This window comes from Diabrotica virgifera, chromosome 7 (genome assembly GCF_917563875.1).
Source record: "Diabrotica virgifera virgifera chromosome 7, PGI_DIABVI_V3a".
Lineage (NCBI taxonomy): Eukaryota > Metazoa > Arthropoda > Insecta > Coleoptera > Chrysomelidae > Diabrotica > Diabrotica virgifera.
This window is the reverse complement of record NC_065449.1, coordinates 20,062,828-20,086,208: the sequence shown is the minus strand read 5'-3', so window position 1 is coordinate 20,086,208 and position 23,381 is coordinate 20,062,828. Positions and strand designations below refer to the sequence as shown.

Sequence of the window (23,381 nt, the reverse complement as noted above, 5' to 3'; positions counted from 1 at the left end):
GCAGCTCGCAAACACATTTCCGAGGCCGTTAATCAGCCGATTGCCGAAGCACATCGGCTAAGATCGCCGTTTGCCTAATAAATGCATTTTACCGCTGCCAGTGTTTCGGTTGTTATCGACGCGGCTTCACTGGAGCAGCAAATACGTAAAAAGATTGCTTCACTGGAGCACCAAATACGTAAAAAAATTATACGGTTTCACTAGAGGAGTAAATACGTAAAAAAAATAATATTAATCATCGTTGTTGGTGAATTATTATTAACAGTTGATGTTTAATATGATAATATGGCAGATTTGAAATAAAACTATATTAATTATTCTTTAATAATTAAGATTTGCTATGGTTGTTTGGTAGTTCTGCAGCTCAGCAGCACATAAAGAAAAGCCGCCACTGTAGCACATACATAAATAGGTACATAACTTCACTACCTTTTGTAATTTTAAATTATTTGGTTTTATTTGTACCCGAAATTTTCATAACTTTACTTTATTATATTATTTGATCTCTAAAAATATTTGTTTACAAAACTAACTTCTCCTGTTATATTGGGAAAATACATCAGCTTTTAAAAATAATTACTGACATCCGAGTACAAAGACCAATTACCTTAATAAAATAACCACCTTTTCATCAGATAGTATTTGAATACTTTGTTTTAAGAACTTTCAGTAATTAAACACTAGTAGATTCTTGGTATTCAAGAACCTAATCTCTACTGGAAATATTAAAACTTTATTATTGTGCAAATTTTCTGTCTCTGCTGATATTTGGCATTATCTTTTGCTGAGGATCTGGAGATGCAAAAATCATTTTTTTTGCACAAAAAGGAGAAATAAGGGCACTAAAGAATATGAAATTTCAGGAACCATTTTGACAGTGTATGGATTGTACTTATTCCAAATAATTTCAATATTGAAAACAATTTTCATGATTACAACTATCATGCAGAAAAACATGTTGATATTGAGTAAAAGAAGTATTAATGCTCTAATAATTCTTATTATGTAAGTGTAAGAATGCATATATTTTACAATTAACCCTCGTAAGGCGGTGTTTAGATTCTTATGTAAACAACAGTGTGGGGTACATTTGCACCCCATCTGTATATTCAATTTTTTATATGTGAACATCAAGTAAATTGATTTGAAAGACAATTAGGACTTATTTATAATAATATGAAACGTAATTTTACCAAGTACTCATTTCTTCTTAAAAAAAAATATTATCGTTGCAAAACAAACACATGAAATTTTTCACAGAGTGAGCAACACAAAGTTTTTACACATAATACAGTTATGTCGGGACTTTCTGTCTTTTTTCTCTGACATAAGTAACACCAACCTTGTCCCGTAGCTCTGTTAGCTTCAGGTAGAACATCAGAAACATCAAATTCAGGATATGATTTATTATAGTATAAAACGTAATTTTACAAAGTACTCATTTCTTCTTAAAAAAAAATGATTATCGTTGCAAGACAAACACATGAAATTTTTCACAGAGTGAGCAACACCAAGTTTTTACACATAATACAGTTATGTCGGGACTTTCTGTCTTTTTTCTCTAACATAAGTAACACCGACCTTGTCCCGTAGCTCTGTTAGCTCCAAACGTCCAATTCAGAATATGAAATTTTCATCATTTGCACCCTACAGTGATTTTTCCAAAAAAAAGCATGTAAACACAAAGAGTTTTAAATGCTGTAATGGGTGGAATGCGTTTAGAATTGAATTTAATGCAAATAAAAAAATGGAGAAAAATCAAAAAACCTATTAAAAAAGATAGGTGAGAAAAACGAGGTCTGGGGTGCACCTGCACCCCGCACATAAAATATGGTTATTTTTTACAAAACATCTAACAACAAATCGTTTATTCTAAAACTGAAGAGTGGAATACACATCTATCCCATCTGAGTGACACTAAATAGAGTGACACTAGGATACCAGGTTTTAAAAATATTTGAATATACAGTAAAACCTCGATATAACGGACTAATTGGGGGGAAGGGATGTCCGTTAAAGCCGAAAGTCCGTTATATAAAAATAGATTTAAAATCAATTAAAAATTTATTTTTGAAAATGTGTACTGTATTTAGACACAGTGTATAAATCTGTAAGTTAAAAAAAGAATCAAGTTTTGTTTAATATTTTTTACTTTTTTACTTCATCAAAGAACTTTCTGTAATATACGTTTGGTTGCCAAAATTATTCACTGACCCATGTGTTGAAAAAGCGATGTATTTTTTGTTAAAAACATACAATTATTAAAGTTTCTGTCTGCTGAATGTCGAATAGTTTCAGGGTTTAGCAGGAGCGTTGTCTAAATTCAATAAATATTTCACCACCTCTTTCGGCTGTATTTCCAGTTTCTTCTCTTGAAATTTTCTAATAGCAGGTTCAAATTCTTTAAAAAGGCCAATTTCTGAAAATATCTGTGGTGAACCATGTCTTACTAGAGCTATACTATGAAACGGGCAGATGATGCATTATATCTTTGACAACTCTAGGTTTATGAGATTTGCTAATGCTCCTCTAATAGGGCTTTTCATTCACAGTCATTTGTTTCGAGCTTCTGTCATGTGTCACATAATATTAATATATCTACGACATACATTATTGGTATCTACAATAATACAAACAAAAGACGTATGACGTAGATATATTAATATTATGTGACACATGACAGAAGCTCGAAACAAATGACAATCGATGAAAAGCCCTATTGTTGGCAAACATATGCGATCCATCGGCGTTAGTACAAAGCAGTGCTGATATCCTGTCCTTGCTGATTTTTCTTCAAGAATTCGATTTTTCATATTTTTTACATTCAAATTTTTTTTACGTTTGATCAGATTTTTTGTCCGTTATATCCGAAGTCCGTTAAATAGAGGTCCGTTCTATCGAGGTTTTACTGTATGATGAAAATTATAAACATTACTTGATTATCCAATGATAAAGGCTACAAAATTTAGAAGTTAGTATAGGCATTACTGTTCTTACCTGTAATAATGCTACATCTTCAACGAGACGTAAGAAAACAAGTAAAACAAGCTCAGTTTGAGTTTCCCCACAGGCACATGCATCTGACAGTTCTCCCAATAGACCAGGCCATTGCTGGGGCCATTCTCGTTTAACCATTTCTACAATTACACGACTAAGGGCATCTTTCATGTGGGATTCATCACTAACACCTCCAGCAGAAAGTAATTTCATTGCGTTTTCCTTAAAATAATATAGCAATGAGTAGATTGTAGCATTATACAAACAAGGATGTACTAATCAGCTGACAATTATACATTACTATGTTAGAATAATGCCTTACCTTAATGAAAATCTTTTCTTGTTGTGATATTTGAGTCCATCGATATTTTACAGTATGTTCCATGAGCTGAAGGCCAAAATGTCTTGATATTGGTGAGTGTTGAGTGCCAGCTGCTAGATATAGGCCTGCTTCAGCGCAAAGAGGGGAAGTTTCCTTAAAACTCTCGCATGCTTGATAAGCCCTTAGTCTGTCTTGTTGAGAAGCTCCTGTACTCATAGTAAGTTCTACAGCACGTGCTAAGTCAGCAGCTAGCGCTGCCACGTCTGGTCCAGCCATACTTCCAAACTATATTGGCAATTTGGCAGCTAAAATAATAAATCTATTAAAAGCACCTTGGTCAACAGCATGGTCTTTTAATGTTTGCAAATTATGCGAGATTATTTGTCATGAGGGTTTGTATTTGATGGTGGATAATTATATGCGTTAGCAATTTGTATACTTCAGATTTAACAGACTTACGGAATCTTCGAGTTTATTTACAACATATGATTAAATATTTATTAAAAATGTGCAACAATTCCAACTTGACTGTTGCCGGCTACACTAGCGAACTCTTTTGGTTGACAAATATCTGACAACCTGACAACAAATGCCAAATTTAATTTTTTGTTTTACTGGATATCCTGTATTTTGTACAAAGAATATAAACTATGATTACAAATAGATTTATTGCTATTATTTGCTATTATCTTATATGAGATTAAACCCCAATTGATGGGATACACTTTATTTGTTTTGACGTTTCGATTTCCAATCCGGAAATAATTTTGAAAATTTTTTGAGATATAATTATGAATGATCTTGATGTGTAAATGTTTATAATTTACATTTAAAATAATAACCGTGATAATAACTAAGTATCTTGCCTAATATAACTAAGTAACATGCCACGACAAAAGAAATTTTGCTACTTTTGACAAAGGAATTTTACAATCCGTTATACTGGTTGCATATAGTCAATTATAGATTAAAAACTTATTTTCTTGTAGTATTGGTTGCATAATGAATTGGTATACTCTTGAAAAATAATTATCAATAGATAATTAAAAATTAAAAATATCATACAGTACATTGTACGGTTGTACATTGTACTCATTTTTTATATTCAATCAACACTATATTCAATAAACAATCTTAATTTAATGAACCCTTATTTACTGCACATAACTTGGCTTAAAAGACACAAATTATCTAGAAGAGATTTTACTAAAACTCTAGTTCAATGGAATAAAATTATCTAAATATTATTTCAATTAAATAAATAAAGATAAGAATAGACATGAATCTATTAGGGCAAAAAGGGCATGAAGCTCAGAGTGAATTTAAATATAAAATTTTCTGAATTAATCTCATCTTAAAATATTAGGGAATTATACAACGGCCCATCAAACATAAAATATATTCGGCAGCAGGCCTTTTGGTCGCTTTCCCGCCATTAGAAACAGCCTCCGAACAAAAACGGGCGCCTTTATTGTGCAAGTAAGAGTTTAATTGGTCCCAGAAAAGAATCCTAACGAAACGCCAATCAAATGACATTTACCAACTGTAATTCGTTACTTTTACGCGCTAATTTTGAAGCGAACCAATCACAGCGCATTGTAAACAGTGCTCTCTGTCCACCTCACAAGTGGCGTGGGGTTCCAAATACGAAATATCCGAAGCCGTGTATTAGTTGTTCGAAAGCTTGAAAGGTAAGAATTATTTTTTATTTTTGATCTGGAACTTGTCAGTATTTCATATTTTAATTCTGTATAGATATTTTAATATACTATTAGGTAATAGTAGTCGCTAGTTTGAGAAATTCTTAGTTTTTACTGAATCTACACCCGTTAAATCCTATTACTGTACATATAACTTGTATAGCAAATGGCTGCCATAAGCAAAGCATTGGTTCTTATGGAGGCGAAGTTTTGATTTAATTTTCGTTACTTGTACTATTGCTGAGTCGTCGATATTTTTTTATATGATACCTAATTTTGTTTCTGATTTTTTAAGAAAATTTCAGCTTTGTAACTTATGTACAATTCGAGAAAATAATTTTCTTAGGTTTTGAAGCCGTTCATATGGCAGGCTATACAAACGTATAGGACTCCATTTGCACTGTGTATTTCCCTATGCTGTACTAAGCTTATGGCATATTATACGTACAATGCATAGGGTACATGATGCAAAATGTGGTTGATTTTTTGTTGAATTAGATGATTTTATGGAATAACAAGGATTCTTCTGGATATATTCGTAATAATTATGATCACTTTTATTGATGACGTAGCTCATAATGACGCCTTTGTTCCTTTTTTTACGTTTTATTGAAATTAACTTGGGAAGCGTTCATTTTTGCCGCCAAATCAGATTTTCTTGTTAAGTTTTCTGCATATTGGTTTCGGTTAAGAATTTTCACTTGGGAAATTTACTGATTGATCAATTCAATAGATAATTAAGAATATCATCCATTTTGTTTGTAAGACAAGGCCCACGCCTTGATTTTTGAAAGATTTTTTGTATTTTTTTGTAATGAGGTTTTTTGGAAGAAAAAAGTAAACTGTCTTTATTATTTTTGTAATTAACATTAGATGCTTCGTGAAATGTTTTACAGTTGTTAAATGCGGCATATTTAAGTAATTTATAGGTATAAAATATAAATGCCACCCTTGTATCTACTTTTGGCGTTCTTGGATACATTGTATAGGAATGGTAGGTGAGAAGCATTTTCTAACGGTTTTAAATGAAAATGAAAATTTTGGAAAGTGTTATGGTGTTATGTAGCGTTACAACAGTTCTTTGTTTTTATTTTAAATGTTTTTTGTTGGAGGCATTGGTGGAAGTAAATTTTATACAATGGAGGCTTTATCAGAATTAAGTACTTCTTCAGGGAGTTTTTTTTTGCATAAAGATGTTAGCATAATTCTTTAAATAGGATTATTACGAATTGAACGTGAGGTGTAGCATTATTTGAAAGATGTGGGAAAAACAAAATTTTTCCGAATTTCTAAACATTCAGTTAGTAACAGGAACGCATCATGATGAAAATACGTTTTGATGCTTTTTTATTTTTTAATTGGGCAACCGTTTCTTTTGTCTGAGGTTGAAATTTGCTTTCTGTTTTGTTTCGGCATATTATTTAATTGTTCTTTGGGAATATATTTAGTTCTTCATCAGTTCCAATATTTTTTGGATTTGTCGAAAATGCCATCAAAGAATATAGGCGACTTTTCGTCTAAATTTTTTGATGTCTTGTTATTTCAAAATCTCTATTTTGATATTTGAGAGATAAATAATTAAATATTCTAAAATGTACTCAAGATTTTTATGATAATGCCACCCATTTTATTTGTTATTTCTTTCTCTAAAATTTTTCTTTCATTATGCGAATGTGCCGAAAATCTCTTTAATTTTGAATCCATATAATCTTCAAATTTGTGGAAGCTGTGTCAAGTTAGCTAGAATAAAAAATACTTTTTATTTTATAAGTTTTCAACAGTTTTTTAAATAAAGCCAAGTCATTTCTGTTCATGAAAATATTTCATTTTAGGTTACTATTGATCCCAAATCTTACAAAATGGTTGCCTATTGGTAGGAGCTAAAGCAATTATTTTTCATTATTGTTAAGTGAAAGTGGTTAATTATCTTTATATTAATTATTTACAATTACAAAACTATATATTTCAAGGTTATAACTTGTATTTTCTTCTTCGAATTACCTGATTTCTGACTCCTATCTTCTTCATTCAAGAGCTGTTCCAAGGATTCATTTGTTGTCTGATGTTGGCATCCATTTTTTCCTGGGGCATCCTACTATACTAGGGTGACCAAAGGTACTGTAAAAACGGGTTTGTCATTTAAAAAATGGGGACACACATTTTAAATTAAATTACATATATTCATAGGTAAATTGAAAAAGGTTTATGTCTTAAATTAGCTAAAAAGATCATGTTTCAATGTTTTTTCAAGTTTATGATTTGGCCACCCCATACTACACTTAATTTCAGATTGTAATATGGAGTACAGGGTTATTCACTATATTTTGACCCCCCCCTGTAAACTGCTTTATTTACAGAATTAGAAAAAAATGTAAAATACAAAAGTTATTCGATTTTTAAATTATGATTTTTTGACATATCCTACTAGTGATGTCATCCATTTGGGCATGATGACGTAATCCTCTATTTTTTTTAATGGGAATAGGGGTCGAGTGCTAGCTCATTTGAAAGGTTATTTAATTCCCTATTCAGTAATATAAACATTAACATGATTAATTATACAGGATGTCCAAAAAAATTTGTTTAATTAAATTAATTGACACAAAAAGAAGAATGTGAGTAATTTATTTAATTAAAAATACATTTTACTGCTGTTAAAAAACAAATAAAAGTTTATGGCACAAATAAACATTGATTTTTGCTTAAATTCAATGTTCAAACTGCCAAGAGGCAGATGGGTGGCAGCTTGAACATTGAATTTAAGTAAAAATTAATGTTTATTTGTTTAATAAACATTTATTTATATTTTCTGGCAGCAGTAGAATGTATTTTGAATTAAATAAATTACATACATTCTTCGTTTTGCGTCAATTAATTTAAGTAAAAAAAAATTTTGGACGCCCTGTATAATTAATCATGTTAATGTTTATATTACTGAATAGGGAATTGAATAATCTTTCAAATGAGCTAGCACTCGACCCCTATTCTCATTTAAAAAAATAGTCGATTACATCATCACATCCAAATGGATGACGTCACTAGTACGATATTATAAGGCGCGTTCCAAGCGAACATGAACGATGATTCGTATCATACACTGTGTTGTTCCAAGCGATCCATGTACGGTTTCGAAATCGGTAATTGAACGGCCCTTTTGATACATGCCTTCAAGCAGAAACTATTTGTACTGACTTGTGCAGTTAGGATTGTTTTCATTTTTTACTTGGTCACTGCTATGAGATAAGTTGATGATTCAATCAAAATAATCCACAATCCACGCTATTGGTACCTGTGAATCTTGGTTTTCATTTAAATAATGATTAATTCTTTTTTTTTTTTTTTCAAATTAATCTTAAAAATATGGATAATTTATTATCTCTTTTTTTCATAAAAGAGAGCGATTTGTCAGATATCGATTCTGAGGAAGATTTTGAAGTGATGTTTAATGAAAATGTTAGAAATGATAATTTCTAACCATCTAGCAAACTACTAGTGGTACTCTTACTGAAAATGGCTCAGGCGCAACTCGAACTTGAAATGGTACACAAATACGTTCCAAGAGGGTTACGTACGAGTAATCGGTTCGCGATCGAAAGAAAACCGTTCAAGGGCGATTCTGCGCATTAAAACAGTCCAATCGATTTCGTGACGGTTCAAGGGATCGTACAAATGTGTCGTCTTGGAACGAACCTATAATATGTCAAAAAATCATAATTTAAAAATCGAATAACTTATATTTTACATTTTTTTCTAATTCTGTAAATAAAGCAGTTTACAGGGGGGTCAAAATATAGTGAACCCTGTACATTTAGATAATTATTTTTCTTACATTCCGTCTTTTATCATTGATCAAATAGATATTCCTTTTTTTTTTTTTTTTCAAGTGAGAAGATTCTGTCTGACATTTATTTTTATATTCCTCGTTAAAATTAATAGTTACGTCCCTGCATCCAACCATCTTGTTCTGGGCCTTCCTGGTTTCCATCTTCCAATCAGCTTCTATGGTTTCTTTGTTCATTGTTTTTGTATCTTCTTTTCTCTGGACATGCCCCAGCAGTGACAGTCTTTGACTTTTTTACTAATCTTACAATATCGTACCCTTCATATAATTCATTAATTTTGTCGTTTTTTCTGATTATTCATGTGTTGTCTTCCTCTTGCATCAGGAATTTCTTAGTCTCTGTCTCTATCTCTCTCAAGTCTCAAGTTGGACTTCATGTATTTTTTGGTCATTACCTAGATTTCACAACCATAGGTTACTATCTCACAATAAAACACTGAAAAACGTTTGTTTTCTATACTTCCACAAAATTTATTACAACTATGTTATTACTACAGCTGTTTCGGCAAAGTGCCTTTCTCAAGTGATATATTGTACAATGTGTTTGCCTTTTTAAGTCTTTAACTGAAGAGGTTGAGGAGTGGGGAGCTGTTTGTCTCGAGTTGGTCATTCAGAATTATATCTGTATTTTTCAATTTATTAATTTCCATTGATTCTAAAAGTGATAGCTTAAGGCCTTTATTTTGAATATGTAGAATTTGAAACCCTTCATTGAAAGAATGATTATGATCTAGAAGGTGAAGTGCGTATGTAGAAGTGTCTGTTTTTCTATTGTTGAGAGCCCTTTTGTGTTCTGCTATCCGTTTGTCAAAAGTTCTGCCAGTTTGACCGATGTAAGTTTTCGGACAGTCACCACAAGTTAGTTTGTACACACCACTCTGTAGTTGCTTTCTCTTTCGGCTTTTATTGTTTTTAATATGTTTGCTTAAGTTGTTGTTAGTTCTGAAAGCTGGTGTTATTCCTTTCTTTTTTTATGTATCTGGCTATTTTTGTTGTTATTTTGCCAGTATTATGTGAGAGAGCAGAAGGTACTGGGTTCTTTCTGTGGTGGTGGATACACTAATTTCAAGGCTTTCTTATGGAGTTTTTGGTTTAAAATGTTGTTAACTGTTTGTTCGTTATAGCCATTGTTTACTGCTATTTGTCTAATGATATTTAGTTCTGTCTCGAAGTTATTTTTTGTCATAGGAATTTCTGTCAGTCTATGTATCATGCTATGGTAGGCTGCTAATTTGTGTTGTGTCAGTATGGGTAGGTTTATGATATACGGAGAACTCATGTTTGTTGTGTAGTCTGGTAATCGTTACATCTAGAAAGTTTATGGAATTATTCTGTTCTGTTTCTATTGTGAACTCAATATTACTATGAAGTGAATTAATGTATGATAGAAATTGGTCAAGTTGTCTGTTAGTTCCTGTAAAGCAGACTAGTATGTCATCCACGTATCTTCACCAATATAAGAACTGTTTAAATACGGGGTGTTTAGAAAGTGTTGTTCTTTTGTCTAATAATTTCGATGTCATCAATTTTTTATCAGCATAGGTGGGTCTAAACCAGTGATTCCCAAAGTGGTCCAGGTGGACCCCCAGGGGTCCACGAGGGATTCAACGGGGGTTTACGTTGGCGTGAAATAAAAATGGAGGTTCACAACTTGCAAGTGGGGGTCCACGAAAATTTTATAGCGATTTGGTATTTATTTAAACAAATTTGCATTTTTTATTGTAAAATCTCAATGGAAAAAATAATATTTTAATAGTAGTGACTCAAAAATGTTATAATGCATAATAACAAGTTATTTTGATTAAAATCAAGTTTTTGATCAAATCTTAATGTAGAAAACGTTAAAATACCTTTTTTTACATTTTCCTCCATTTCCAAAACACATATCTTTCGATTTAACTGAAAATTTGCCCACAGATAGCCAAAATACAGGATTTTAAGTGGTTAAAAGAATTTGTATCGTTTTACAATACAAAAAAATACGTAGAATAATATCAGAGTCAAAAATATAGGCGTTTACTGTAAGTACAATTAATTCGGAAAATATCGACCATACGAAAAAAATGGTTAAGAAAATTATAATAATTATTGTAAACACAATTTATTTGGATCAATTTCAGTTCCTACCATTTTTGTCGAAAAGTTGAGAATTGCGGAGATATTGAACAAAGACCACTGCTATCAAATCAATCAGGGCTTATACTCGCGCCTTTACCGCATACGTACTACCTGAAATATTGATTTTAGCAAAAACATGAAAGAGATCAAAATTGTATAAAATTTAATTCTCTCCATTTTTGTATAGGTACATTTTTGTTATAAAACTAATAATAAACGAGATAATTCAATAATTATCCTGTAACTGTCACTCTTTCCCCCATAACTCGGAAAATATCGACGGCACAAAAAAATTTATCATAGAATAAATTATTCAAAATCATATTTTCCACAACTTCAGTCCTTAGACTTGTTGTCGAAAAGTTAAATATGGCGGAGATATTGAGCAAAAACTATACAAATTCTTTTAACCATTAAAGTCCTGTTTTGGCTATCTTTGGACAAATTTTCAGCCAAATAGAAGAACATATATTTTGGGAATGGAGGAAAATGAAAAAAAACAGTATTTTATCGTTCTCTACGCTAAAGTTTGATCAACAACTTGTTTTAAAACAAAAAACTTGTTATAATGCTTAATAATCACATTTTGGATAACCCTTCTATTAAAACACATTTTTTCAATTGATAATTTACGATAAAAAATGCAAATTTATTTTAATAGATTCAAAATCACTGTAAAATCGCTTAAAATGATATTTTGAGAAAAGAAAAGAAGACGAAAAAGACCTTCAATGTCTTATTTTTACCCCCCCCCCCCATGTTTTTCATTGGAAGTATGGTTAAAATGTAGCAGCAGGGGATCCACCGAAACCAGTATATTTTTTAAAGTGGTCTACGAGAAAAAATAGTTTGGGAACCTCTGGTCTAAACTATGCAGATAGGATTTCTCTCACTGGCCTTGGTTTGTTCCAGGAGCTCTATGTAGGATTCCCCACTGGAAATCCATGATTAATTTCACTAATTTAATAATTTGATATCAACATAAATTTGGAACATTGGAATTCTTTATTTTTTTTTTTTCATTATCAATGCATTTTTCTTATGATTTTCCACTTGTTTCTTGATTTGAAGTTTTATAAGCCTTGCTGGAAATGGTTTGAATTCTTTGGTATGAGCTGCAACTGTAAATGTTCACTTTATTATTAAGGAGCTTATTTTCTTTGAAAGCAATATCCCTCATGAATTTGTTTAAACAAAAAAACTTGTGATTGTTTGTGAACAACACACCTGTTTTCGAAGAGTTAATTTTGAATAATAAATAATAGTTTTACAATTTATGGTTTTAATCTTCTGTGATTTGCATTACAAATGAGAATAATAGGAAGTTTATTACCATTTCTTATTATTCAAACATTTATAAATATTTTTAGGTGATTTCTCAGAAATTTTCAGTGTCACCTGAAATAGTGAGTCACTATAAACTGTAGGCCTATAAACAGGTACATTCTTTTTCTTGGATGACAACCCTGGATGGGTCTTTCTGTCTGGCTATGTCCTTTCATTCGGATCTCTTGTGTGCTATTTTTCTAAATTGATTCAGTGTCAATTCAGACGTATATTATACATTTTAAAGTAGAAGACTTTAAAATGATATCGCCAATAATTATGAGTAGTGTTCCTGGGACAACTTTACTAAAAGATAGTTCATTCGATTACATGAAATCAATCCCAACTCAAGAATATCCGTCACAAAAAAAATCATAGCATGTGATCTGTCTTAATTTTAAAAAGACAACCAAATGCAACGATGACAGTAAAATTCTCACGTTAGAGATTCCATAGTAAATCACGAGGGAAAACCAGGAAAAAACCTCGTGATACTATCCCGACATCGTAAGTATTTGGTCTTACATTTAATTTACTTTCAAGCAACTAATACCAAATTCTGACTTTAATATGTTTAAATTACAAATAATATTAATAATACACACAGTGCAGTGGAATAAGTGTTGCCCCCCCCCTGTTAACTTGTTTATTTTAAGAATATAAGCAAAACGCTCAGACAGGTCGATTTTTAAACTAACCATAGTATATTATAGCATCAACGTTTCGAACTTTACGCGATACCTCTTCAGGTGACAGCCAGAACTTTGATTTTTTTAAATGGGAAAGTACATCATGTGACACCTCATTTAAAAGGTCTTAAAATACTGATTTTAAAAATGTATAATGCTTCAATCCTGTTTGAGAGCGTAGGCGCAAAATTTCGGTCGAATTCTTTCTAAATGCAATAATAAGTCACAGTGGTGACTTATTAAATATATCATTCAAAAGAAACTTTTTGTTTATTCTAAGGGACTGTCAGCCCTCGGTAATAATCTAATCTTTCATTCTGCGTTTAAATTTTTCAAAAATAATTATTAGTTTCCTCAGAATTCGAAAAAAATTAAAATGCATTTAAAAAGAGTTCGACCGAAATTTTGCGCGTACGATCTCAAAAAGGATTAAAGTATTATACATTTTTGAAATCAGTATTTTAAAAGCTGTTAAATGAGGTGTCACATGGTGTACCTTACATTTTAAAAAATCAAAGTTATACCTGTCACCCGAAGGGGGATCGCGTAAAGTTCGAAACGTTGATGCTATAATATACTATGGTTAGTTTAAAAATCGACCTGTCCGAGCGTTTTGCTTATATTCTTAAAATAAACAATTTAACGGGGGGGGGGGGGGGCAACACTTATTCCACCGCACTGTAGATATACAATAACTAATATGTACTAGAATATAAAATTTGTACTAACTCGATATGTTATTGACTTACTAATCGTGGTATTTTCTTTCTTGTGTCTCAAATTCCTCGGTAGAATGCAGTAAGATGTGGTTACCCATACTGAAAGAGGAAGTCAATAGAAAGAAAATACCACGATTAGTAAGTCAATAACATATAGAGTTAGTACAAATTTTATATTTTAGTATTATTGTATATCTATGTATTATTAATATTATTTATAATTTAAACATATTAAAGTCAGAATTTGGTATTAGTTTTTTGAAAGTAAATTAAATGTAAGACCAAATACTTCCGATGTCGGGATAGTATCACTAGGTTTTTTCCTGGTTTTCCCTCGTGATTTACTATGGAATCTCTAACGTGAGAATTTTACTGTCATCGTTACATTTGGTTGTCTTTTTAAATAAAGACAGATCACATGCTATGATTTTTTTTGTGACGGATATTCTTGAGTTGGGATTGATTTCATGTAATCGAATGAACTATCTTTTAGTAAAGTCGTCCCAGGAACGCAACTCATAAATATTGGCGATATCATTTTAAAGTCTTCTACTTTAAAATGTATAATATACGTCTGAATTGCCAATATGTATGAGTCATATTAAATAAATTATTAGAAGAATTTTTTTACTTAGCAACAACATTTTTGTTTATTTTAGTAGTATTTTGTATTTTATAATAAAAGTAATTGATCCATTGTAATATTTTCTTTGATGTTTTCTCATCGTCTTGTCTCTGTACATGTCCCAGCCATAATAGTCTTTGACTTTTCACAAATCATACAATATCATAACCTTCATTAAATTCATTTGTTGTTTCTCCTGATATTCCATGTGCATTCTTCCTTTTGCACTGGGCCATATACTTTTCTCTCGAGTGTCCCGAGTTGGGTTCATCCCTTTTCGTTATTACCCAGATTTCACAACCCTAGGTTACTAGGGGTCTAATCATCATAAACAGGTACCTATGCCTAAAGAATGATTGCCTAACAGTTATTTGTTAGTATCTTTCAATACCAAGTAAAGTATAAATAATATATTATCTTCCATTTTAATAGGTGACAAATTGAAGTGCAAATCAAAACCCATTTTCAAGATACATTAACCTTTTAGCTAGATTCTTAATTATTTTTTATCTTCCTTCTAGAGTGTCTAATTTTTATATAAATATTTGATAAGAGGTAATTAATATATTTTCCATATTTTGTCACATGGTATTCAAAGTTTTTTAGTGTGAATTTCTTTATATTTATTCTTCTTTTTGAATATATATGTGGTTATATTCTAATAGGTATAATATTTAAATTTTTACAGCACCACAGTCCAATTATTAGACGAACTAGGTATAAGATTTTACAAAAAAAAAAAAATGTTAATTATGATGTGATACGAAATATCTTTTTTCTATTTACCAGACACGATGGGTGGAATGCATAAAACGTAGTACCTGCTAATGCTCAAGTATGTACTACATTTTTGAAGATTTTACTACACTTACAAAGCATTACTATACTTATAAACGCTGTGTGAGTGTTTTACTACACTTACAAAGCATTTAATGCTTTGTAAGTGTAGTAAAATGTTCAAAAATGTAGTACATACTTGAAGCATTAGCAGGTACTACGTTTTATGCATTCCACCCATTGTGTGTTGTTTGGTGGTCCATTGAATTGTCTATATTTTATCAAAATAAAACGTCATTATTAAATGGGTGAGGCAGATAAAGGGCCTATTAGAAATATCTCGAGAACTAAAGGTAAGAGAATGATGAAAATTGTAATACAGGGGTTTTGAGGTATGAACTATTGAATGAAAATATTTTGGTCTCTTTGCTACTTCCGGTTATACCGGAAGTTGATTGTAACTTCGTTTTTTAAATGGGACACCCTGTATATTTTTACATTTTTGGATTCTGCTCAATGTATTCTTTCTTAAAATATGAAGTTTTGTAATATTATTCAGGCTAGTTTAAAAGATAATTATGGTTTTTTATAAATTTTGTAGCAAACTTCACACCCTGTAGAATAACTCCATTTATGTTCAAGTGATTTTTAATCTAGTCTATTATTATTAAAAATTAATAATATAGCGAAATGTTTAATTTTAGTATACAGGGTTGGTCGAAATTTGGAATGAGTATTTTCCGAGTTTCTTAAATGGAACACCCTGTATTTTTGTATTGTAATGAAATGATAATATGTTATAGTACTTTTATATTTCTTAAGCATTCCCTATACCTGACTGTGACTGCTTTAATTTGTAAGTTATTCTTAGTTCTTTAAGCCAAACATTAATTGCAACAAAAATTACGTGAAATTTTAATTTTATTGGGTTTGCGGTGAAAATATTCAGTCATAAATAATTTTTTGAAAATAAACACCGACTGACCCTTAATTTATTAATACTAGTTGATATATCAAAATACCTACGTAGTTAAGATTGTTGGTGTGTTTAATATTAATAAAAACATACAATATTCTATCTAGTTGGCTATGACTTTGACACTAAATATGCTTAAACATTTGCTTTGCTTAAACATTCTACTATTTTTGAAGTTCCAGTTGCTTTGCTACCATTACTTATATGAATTTTTCTAATAAGGAACTGATTCAGATGTTTTTTTGTTCTAGGAGAGTGTAACAAATAAAAATGTGCTACTAGCAATAAGAATTTATCATCAGCAATAATTCCATGATAGATGACAACCAAAAAGAGAAACTTTTCAAAATTCACTAGAGCGGCTTCAACGAACTGGATATTTAGATTACGAGAAACCTGATCAAACGAAAACTATTGTAAATGATTAAAATGAATTAAATGTTAGTGTCACTGAGAATCTGTTTATTAGTATGAACCTTCTCGTAATCTAAGTGTCTATTACGTTGAAGCTATTCTAGTAAACTTTGGAAAGTTTCTCTTCTTGGTTGTCATCTATCAGTGAGTTTTTTGTTCAGTACATTTTTGTTATACTCTCCTAGAACAAAAACTTTACTAATCAGTTCCCCATTACAAAAATTTATATTAGTAATGGTAACAAAGCAACTGGAACTATAAAAATAATATAATGTCTAATGATTAATCAAGTTTAGTGTCAAAGCCATAGCCAAGTAGGTAGAATATGGTTTGTTTTTATTAATATTTTATGCACCAACAATCTTAACGATGTAGGCATTTTGGTATCTCATCCAATATTAATAAATTAAGGATCATTCTTGATTAGCGTGTATTTATGTATTTTCAAAAAATTACTTATTAGTCCAGAAAGCCACTGCGCATCCGCTAGGAAAAATATTCTAATTCGGATTTTTTGCAAAATCTTACTCAGAAAGGACTCCTTTTAACAAATTTGTATGTTGCCAGGACCAAAAGTTGGTCAAAAATTTTTTAAACGTTTTTTTTTTTTTCCTAAAATTATTTTTTTTGCATGGAAAAAAGTTTTTTTAGGTTTTTTGGATCATTCCAAACAGAAAAGGTCTTTAGTGACTTTTCTTTAAAAATGATAGTGTTTGACATATAAGCGATTAAAAATTGAAAAATTGCGAAATCGGCCATTTTTAACCCTCAAAAACTATGTGAAAAACTGAAAATTTGAATGTTGCCAAGGTAGGTAGATATTGTTTAAACATCGATTGATGAAATCCCGAAGAGTTTTTTGCAATACAATATTCAAAACTCCTTTGTTTTTTAATTGCTAATCAAGCGTGCGCGACACTATTTTCCACCGACAGTATGGTGCAAATGAAAGGAATAAATTCGTTATTTCGTAAACCGGCGACTTCAAGGAAAAATCCCGAAACAGGTGGATTTTTATTTTTATGTTATGATATTCTGGCATATATGGTATACTAGTGACGTCATCCATCTGGGCGTGATGACGTAATGATGATTTTTTTAAATGAGACTAGGGGTCGTGTGCTAGCTCATTTGAAAGGTTCTTCAATTCTCTATTAAGTAATATAAACATTTACATAATTATTTATACAGGGTGTCCAAAAAATTTTTATTAAATTAAATTATTTGACAAAAAAAGAAGTAGAAGGACACCCTGTATAAATAATTATGTAAATGTTTACATTACTGAATAGAGAATTAAAGAACCTTTCAAATGAGCTACCAGACGGACGACGTCACTAGTATACCATATATGCCACAATATCATAACTTAAAAATAAAAATCGACCTGTTTCGGGATTTTTCCTTAAAATCGCCGGTTTACGAAATAACGAATTTATTTCTTTCATTTGCACCATACTGTCGGTGGAAAATAGTGCCGCGCACGCTTGATTAGCAATTAAAAAACAAAGGAGTTTTGAATATTGTATTGCAAAAAACTCTTCGGGATTTTATCAATCGATGTTTAAAGAATATGTACCTACCTTGGCAACATTCAAATTTTCAGTTTTTCACATAGTTTTTGAGGGTTAAAAATGGCCGATTTCGCAATTTTTCAATTTTTAATCGCTTATATGTCAAAAACTATCATTTTTAGAGAAAAGTCACTAAGGACCTTTTCTGTTTGGAATGATCCAAAAAACCTAAAAAAAACTTTTTTCCATGCAAAAAAAATAATTTTAGGAAAAAAACAAAAAAAAAACGTTTAAAAAATTTTTGACCACCTTTTGGTCCTGGCAACATGCAAATTTGTTAAAAGGAGTCCTTTTTAAGTAAGATTTTGCAAAAAATCCGAATTAGAATATTTTTCCTAGCGGATGCGCAGTGGCTTTCTGGACTATATTGAATATTTTCACAGCAAACTTAATAAAATTTCACGAAATTTTGTTGCAATTAATATTTGGCTTAAAAAGAACTTACAAATTAAAGCAGTTAACTATAGGGAATGCTTAAGAAATAAAAAAAAAACTACTATAAAATATCATTTCATTACAAGACTAGGTGTACTACAGGGTGTTCCATCTAAGAAAACTCAGAAAATACTCATTCCGAGTTTCGACCAACCCTGTTTATTAAAATTAAACCTTTCGCTATATGTATTAATACTTTTTAATAATAATAGACTATATTAAAAATCACTTGAACATAAATGGAGTTTTTGATATCAAATCAGTACAATTCTACAGGGTGTGAAGTTTGCTACAAAATTTATAAAAAACCGTAATTATCTTTTAAACTACCCTGTATAATATTACAAAACCTCATATTTTAAGAAAGGAGACATCGAGAAGAATTCAAAAATGTAAAAATATACAGGGTGTCCCATTTAAAAAAATGAAGTTACAATTAACTTCCGGTATAACCGGAAGTAGCAGAGACCAAAATATTTTCATTAAATAGTTCATACCTCAAAACCTCTGTATTGCAATTTTCATGATTCTCTTACCTTTAGTTCTCGATATATTTCTAATAGGCCCTTTATCTGCCTCAACCTATATATAGATGAGCATTACCATTAGCAAATGATCATCCTTTTGTCTTTTTTTTTGTTATTGTTTTTCTTTTGTTTACTGATTATTTTATAGTACTTAGTTGTATAATACTTTTACCTTTACATTATTATCATTGAGTGTGTTTTATATAGATATTTATTGCAAATTAACATAATAGCTGTGCTTTTACAGATAAGTGTGATAATTATGTAGTGTTTATATTTATTATCAGCAAATGATAATCTTGGAGATCTCACATTTAAAATGCAATCTAGACACAGTGCCCTAAGTATAAATATTAAATGCCCATTATACATTGTGTAACAAAAAGGCAAGTCATAAATTAAATCACAAATCCTGAGACCAATAACAGATTGAAAAAAGTTACAGCCCGTTGAAGTTACAAAATGAAAATCGCTTTTTTCCTTTCCTTGGTCTTGGTCTCTTTTTTCCTCTAATGCTTAGAAATCTCTTACTTAACTTTTTATCTTGTTATTAAAATATTGTTTAAGACATTATAATTTTAGTGTGTTGGTATGTCATTTTTCCTTCTCTGTGTATTAGCCACCTCAGTCTTTGCTCTTTAATAAATTTAATTGTATCTACTCCTTCATGATATCTCATTTCATGGTTTATTCTTCTTCTCATGTCTCTTAGATGTTCTGAGGATTTTCCTTTGGATATTTTTAATCTTTCATCATCTTTATCTGCGAGGCACACTGTCTCAGCTGCGTATTTATTGGTCTCTGATTGCAACTCTGTATATTTTCAGTTTTGTATTTATGGATAAGTTTTTGTCCTTCATTAGCCTATGTTATCTCCAGTATGTTAAGTTGCCTGTTAGTATTCGCTCTGGTAACTCTTTTAAAAGTGCAGTTTTCTATCATTTGATTTTTCTCATCTTATCTTTTCTGCTTTCTTTCATATATTTTGTTTTTAATAATTTATAGACCTCCATGCCTCATTTGCCAGACTCGAATGAAATTAAAATGGAACTTATACCATTATAGTCCATGTGGTGAGACCGCTCCCGTCTGGAAAAATTTCTGATTCGGTTTCTTTGTGGATTCCTTTTCAAAAATGTCCCCTTTAAACAAATCTGAAGGGTGCCGGGTGGAATTTTTGGGCAAAAATTGTTTAAACAAATACAAAAAAAAAAACAAATACAAAATTGTCAATCGCCTTGTCATGCCATGTCACTCTTGTCATAGTGAATGTCCATTTCCTATTTTCTCAGTTGGTCTGTGCTCATTGAACTGGCAAGTACCTAGCATTTTCGAGCAGGGAACCATGTTGCCCTTTGAGCATGTATTCTATTATATCTAACATCGACTTGTAGTCACCATATTCTATCAAAATATATGTAAACCATATATTATGGGGTTACCGCTTTAAATAGTGTGCTAGTTTCAAACTACTCAGCAGAATGTAAGTATTCCCACATGTTTTTTCTTCATAACAGTCACAATTTTAACTTTTTGCTTTAATCTAACCTGGAAATACTTCATTATAGGCACTGAAGATGTTCTGAATTAGAACGAAAACATTTTGCAATCCATTTGGATGACTTTTTAGATAGTTTTTTAATAAACGATTTTATACCAGAATACAATTTGAAGTTTTGTGGGTTATTCTAAACAAGGAAGGTATCTTGTAAATTTCCCAAAAATTGATAGTTTTCGAGTTATAGGCGATTTAAAATATGAAAAATGTGAAAATACGCATTTTCGAGGCCTAAAAACTCATTTAAATTAGAATTTTTGAGGTTGCCAGTTACTTCAATTGAAGTTTAAACAATCAGCTTCAAGATTCCGAAGAGTGATTGCGTCTAACCTTCATTTAATGCGTTGTTTTTTAATTGTTAAATATGCCTGTCCATCCGATCTTTTTGCCGGTGCGGCGCGCTCTATTTCAAAAATCTCCAATTCTCCTCCGAAAAATATTCCACATGTTTTTTCTTCATAACAGTCACAATTTTAACTTTTTGCTTTAATCTAACCTGGAAATACTTCATTATAGGCACTGAAGATGTTCTGAATTAGAACGAAAACATTTTGCAATCCATTTGGATGACTTTTTAGATAGTTTTTTAATAAACGATTTTATACCAGAATATAATTTGAAGTTCTGTGGGTTATTCTAAACAAGAAAGGTATCTTGTAAATTTTCTCAAAAATTGATGGTTTTTGAGTTATAGGCGATTTAAAATCTGAAAAATGTGAAAATACGCATTTTCGAGGCCTAAAAACTCATTTAAATTAGAATTTTTGAGGTTGCCAGTTACTTCAATTGAAGTTTAAACAATCAGCTTCAAGATTCTGAAGAGTGATTGCGTCTAACCTTCATTTAATCCGTTGTTTTTTAATTGTTAAATATGCCTGTCCATCCGATTTTTTTGCCGGTGCGGCGCGCTCTATTTCAAAAATCTCCAATTCTTCTCCGAAAAATATTTTTTGTAGATACTTTGGAACATTCTAAATAAAATAAGTTTCTTGTCATTTTTTTTCAAAAGTTAACAGTTTTAAAGTTATAAGCGATTTAAAATCCAAAAATGCGTTTTTTGGTTATTTTCGGATTTTAAATCGCTTATAACTTTAAAACTATTAACTTTTAAAATGTTCAGAAACTTATTTTATTTGAAATATCCCAAAGAATCTAGAAAAAATATTTTTCGGATGAAAGTAGATTTTTGAAATAGAGCGCACCGCACCGGATAAACACGCATATTTAACAATTAAAAAACAACAGTATAAATTAAGGTTAGATGCGATCACTCTTCATAATCTTGAAGCTGAATGTTTAATCCTCAATTTAAGTATCTGGCAACCTCAAAAATACTAATTTAAATATGACTTTTTAAGACTGGAAAATGCATATTGTCGCATTTTTCAGATTTTAAGTTGCCTAACTCGAAATCATTTTTTAAGAAAAATTACAAGATACCTTTCTTGTTTAAAATCACCGAAAAAACCTAAAAATATATGTTCCAGAGCACAAAACGGTGATCTTTTGTATTTATTTAAAAAAATTGTACATATAAACAATTTCTGTCCAAAAATTCCGCCCTGTCCCTTCGATTTGTTTAAAGGAGACATTTTTAAATAGGAATCCATAAAGAAACCGAATCAGAATTTTTTTCAGACGGGAGCGGTCTCACCACATGGACTATTAGTTAATCTACCTGCTAGTTAGTGCCTATCCCTTCTTTGTTTTATTTGGTTATTTTCTTCTTTTTCAGTTAAAATATCTTCCCTGGTTCTTGCTCTCGTTCATAGCCAAAATCTTGATTCTTGTGGTATACTTTGTTCACTGAACAAAGTTTAGTAAAATTTTTAAATTATTTTGGTGCTGTGTTGGTGAAATTATGGCTTCAATTGTAATTGCCTGGAAATTGCTATACAAGCACTATTGTGTATACTATTAAATAACATTGCTCATAGCATTATTCAATGTGTCAATGAAAACAATAAAACAAAGGTTTACATATTTATTTTTGAAATTTTATTACCGTTTATAGATTACTAAGTACTATTTACAAATGGACAATTTTTATTAAAATTAATGACTATACACTTCTTTTATTCATTATTACTCACCTTTTTTCAATGAAAGAAGTATATTTTGGCTAATAATAAGGAGGGAATGGGAATTTTTGTCTTCAATGATTCTGTCAAATTATTGTCAAGCTGAGTGAATCAACTATATCTAAGGCATCGTGACATTTTTGTAAGGCATCGTGACATTTTTGTATGCTATCGTATTTTTTCTTAAAAATCTAACAGTTCTTTCTTGTCCGAACAATTTTCCGAAGTCTTTGTTTCTAGTTCTTCTCAACTTTCCGAGAAACCCGATATCTTTTGCTTTCGATTTTAGTAGCTTATTTTTTGCTCGCGTGAGTGAATTTTTGACATCATAATCATAAATAACGAGCATAACTTGGCCTTTTAGTTTTGAAGATCTGTGTCCAAGGCTATTCTCTTGCCTATTTTTAGAGAGTTTTGTCTTTTCCTTAGTTTAATAAAAATGAACTTCTTTTATTGTAGTTGTATCCTTCACTATAATATTATATTCGTATTTAAATCTTATCATTAGATTAACTCATTTGCTCAATCGTCTTTTTTTCATATTTAAATCTATCATTAGATTAACTCATTTGCTCAATCGTCTTTTTATAGATAAAATTCTCATTTATGTATTTTCGCAACACCTTTTACTTGTATAATTAATCACAAGACATATGTACTTAATTTCTTAGATTGAGTAATTTCACCTTCACATTTTTTTAG

The 23,381-nt window shown here is 30.7% G+C and overlaps 1 protein-coding gene across 1 annotated transcript in view; it reads right to left on the bottom strand.

The window, feature by feature from the left end:
* Positions 1 to 3,909, bottom strand: part of LOC114327709 (exportin-5) — a 61,062-nt gene extending 57,153 nt beyond the window's left edge. The window contains exons 1-3 of the mRNA XM_028276411.2: positions 3,779 to 3,909; positions 3,320 to 3,624; positions 2,998 to 3,219 (exon numbers count right to left, since the gene is read on the bottom strand). Coding sequence (XP_028132212.2) covers positions 2,998 to 3,219; positions 3,320 to 3,595 — 498 coding nt within the window. The 5' untranslated portion in view covers positions 3,596 to 3,624; positions 3,779 to 3,909. The remainder of the gene's footprint in view (positions 1 to 2,997; positions 3,220 to 3,319; positions 3,625 to 3,778) is intronic.
* Between the last annotated feature and the right edge of the window lie 19,472 nt (positions 3,910 to 23,381).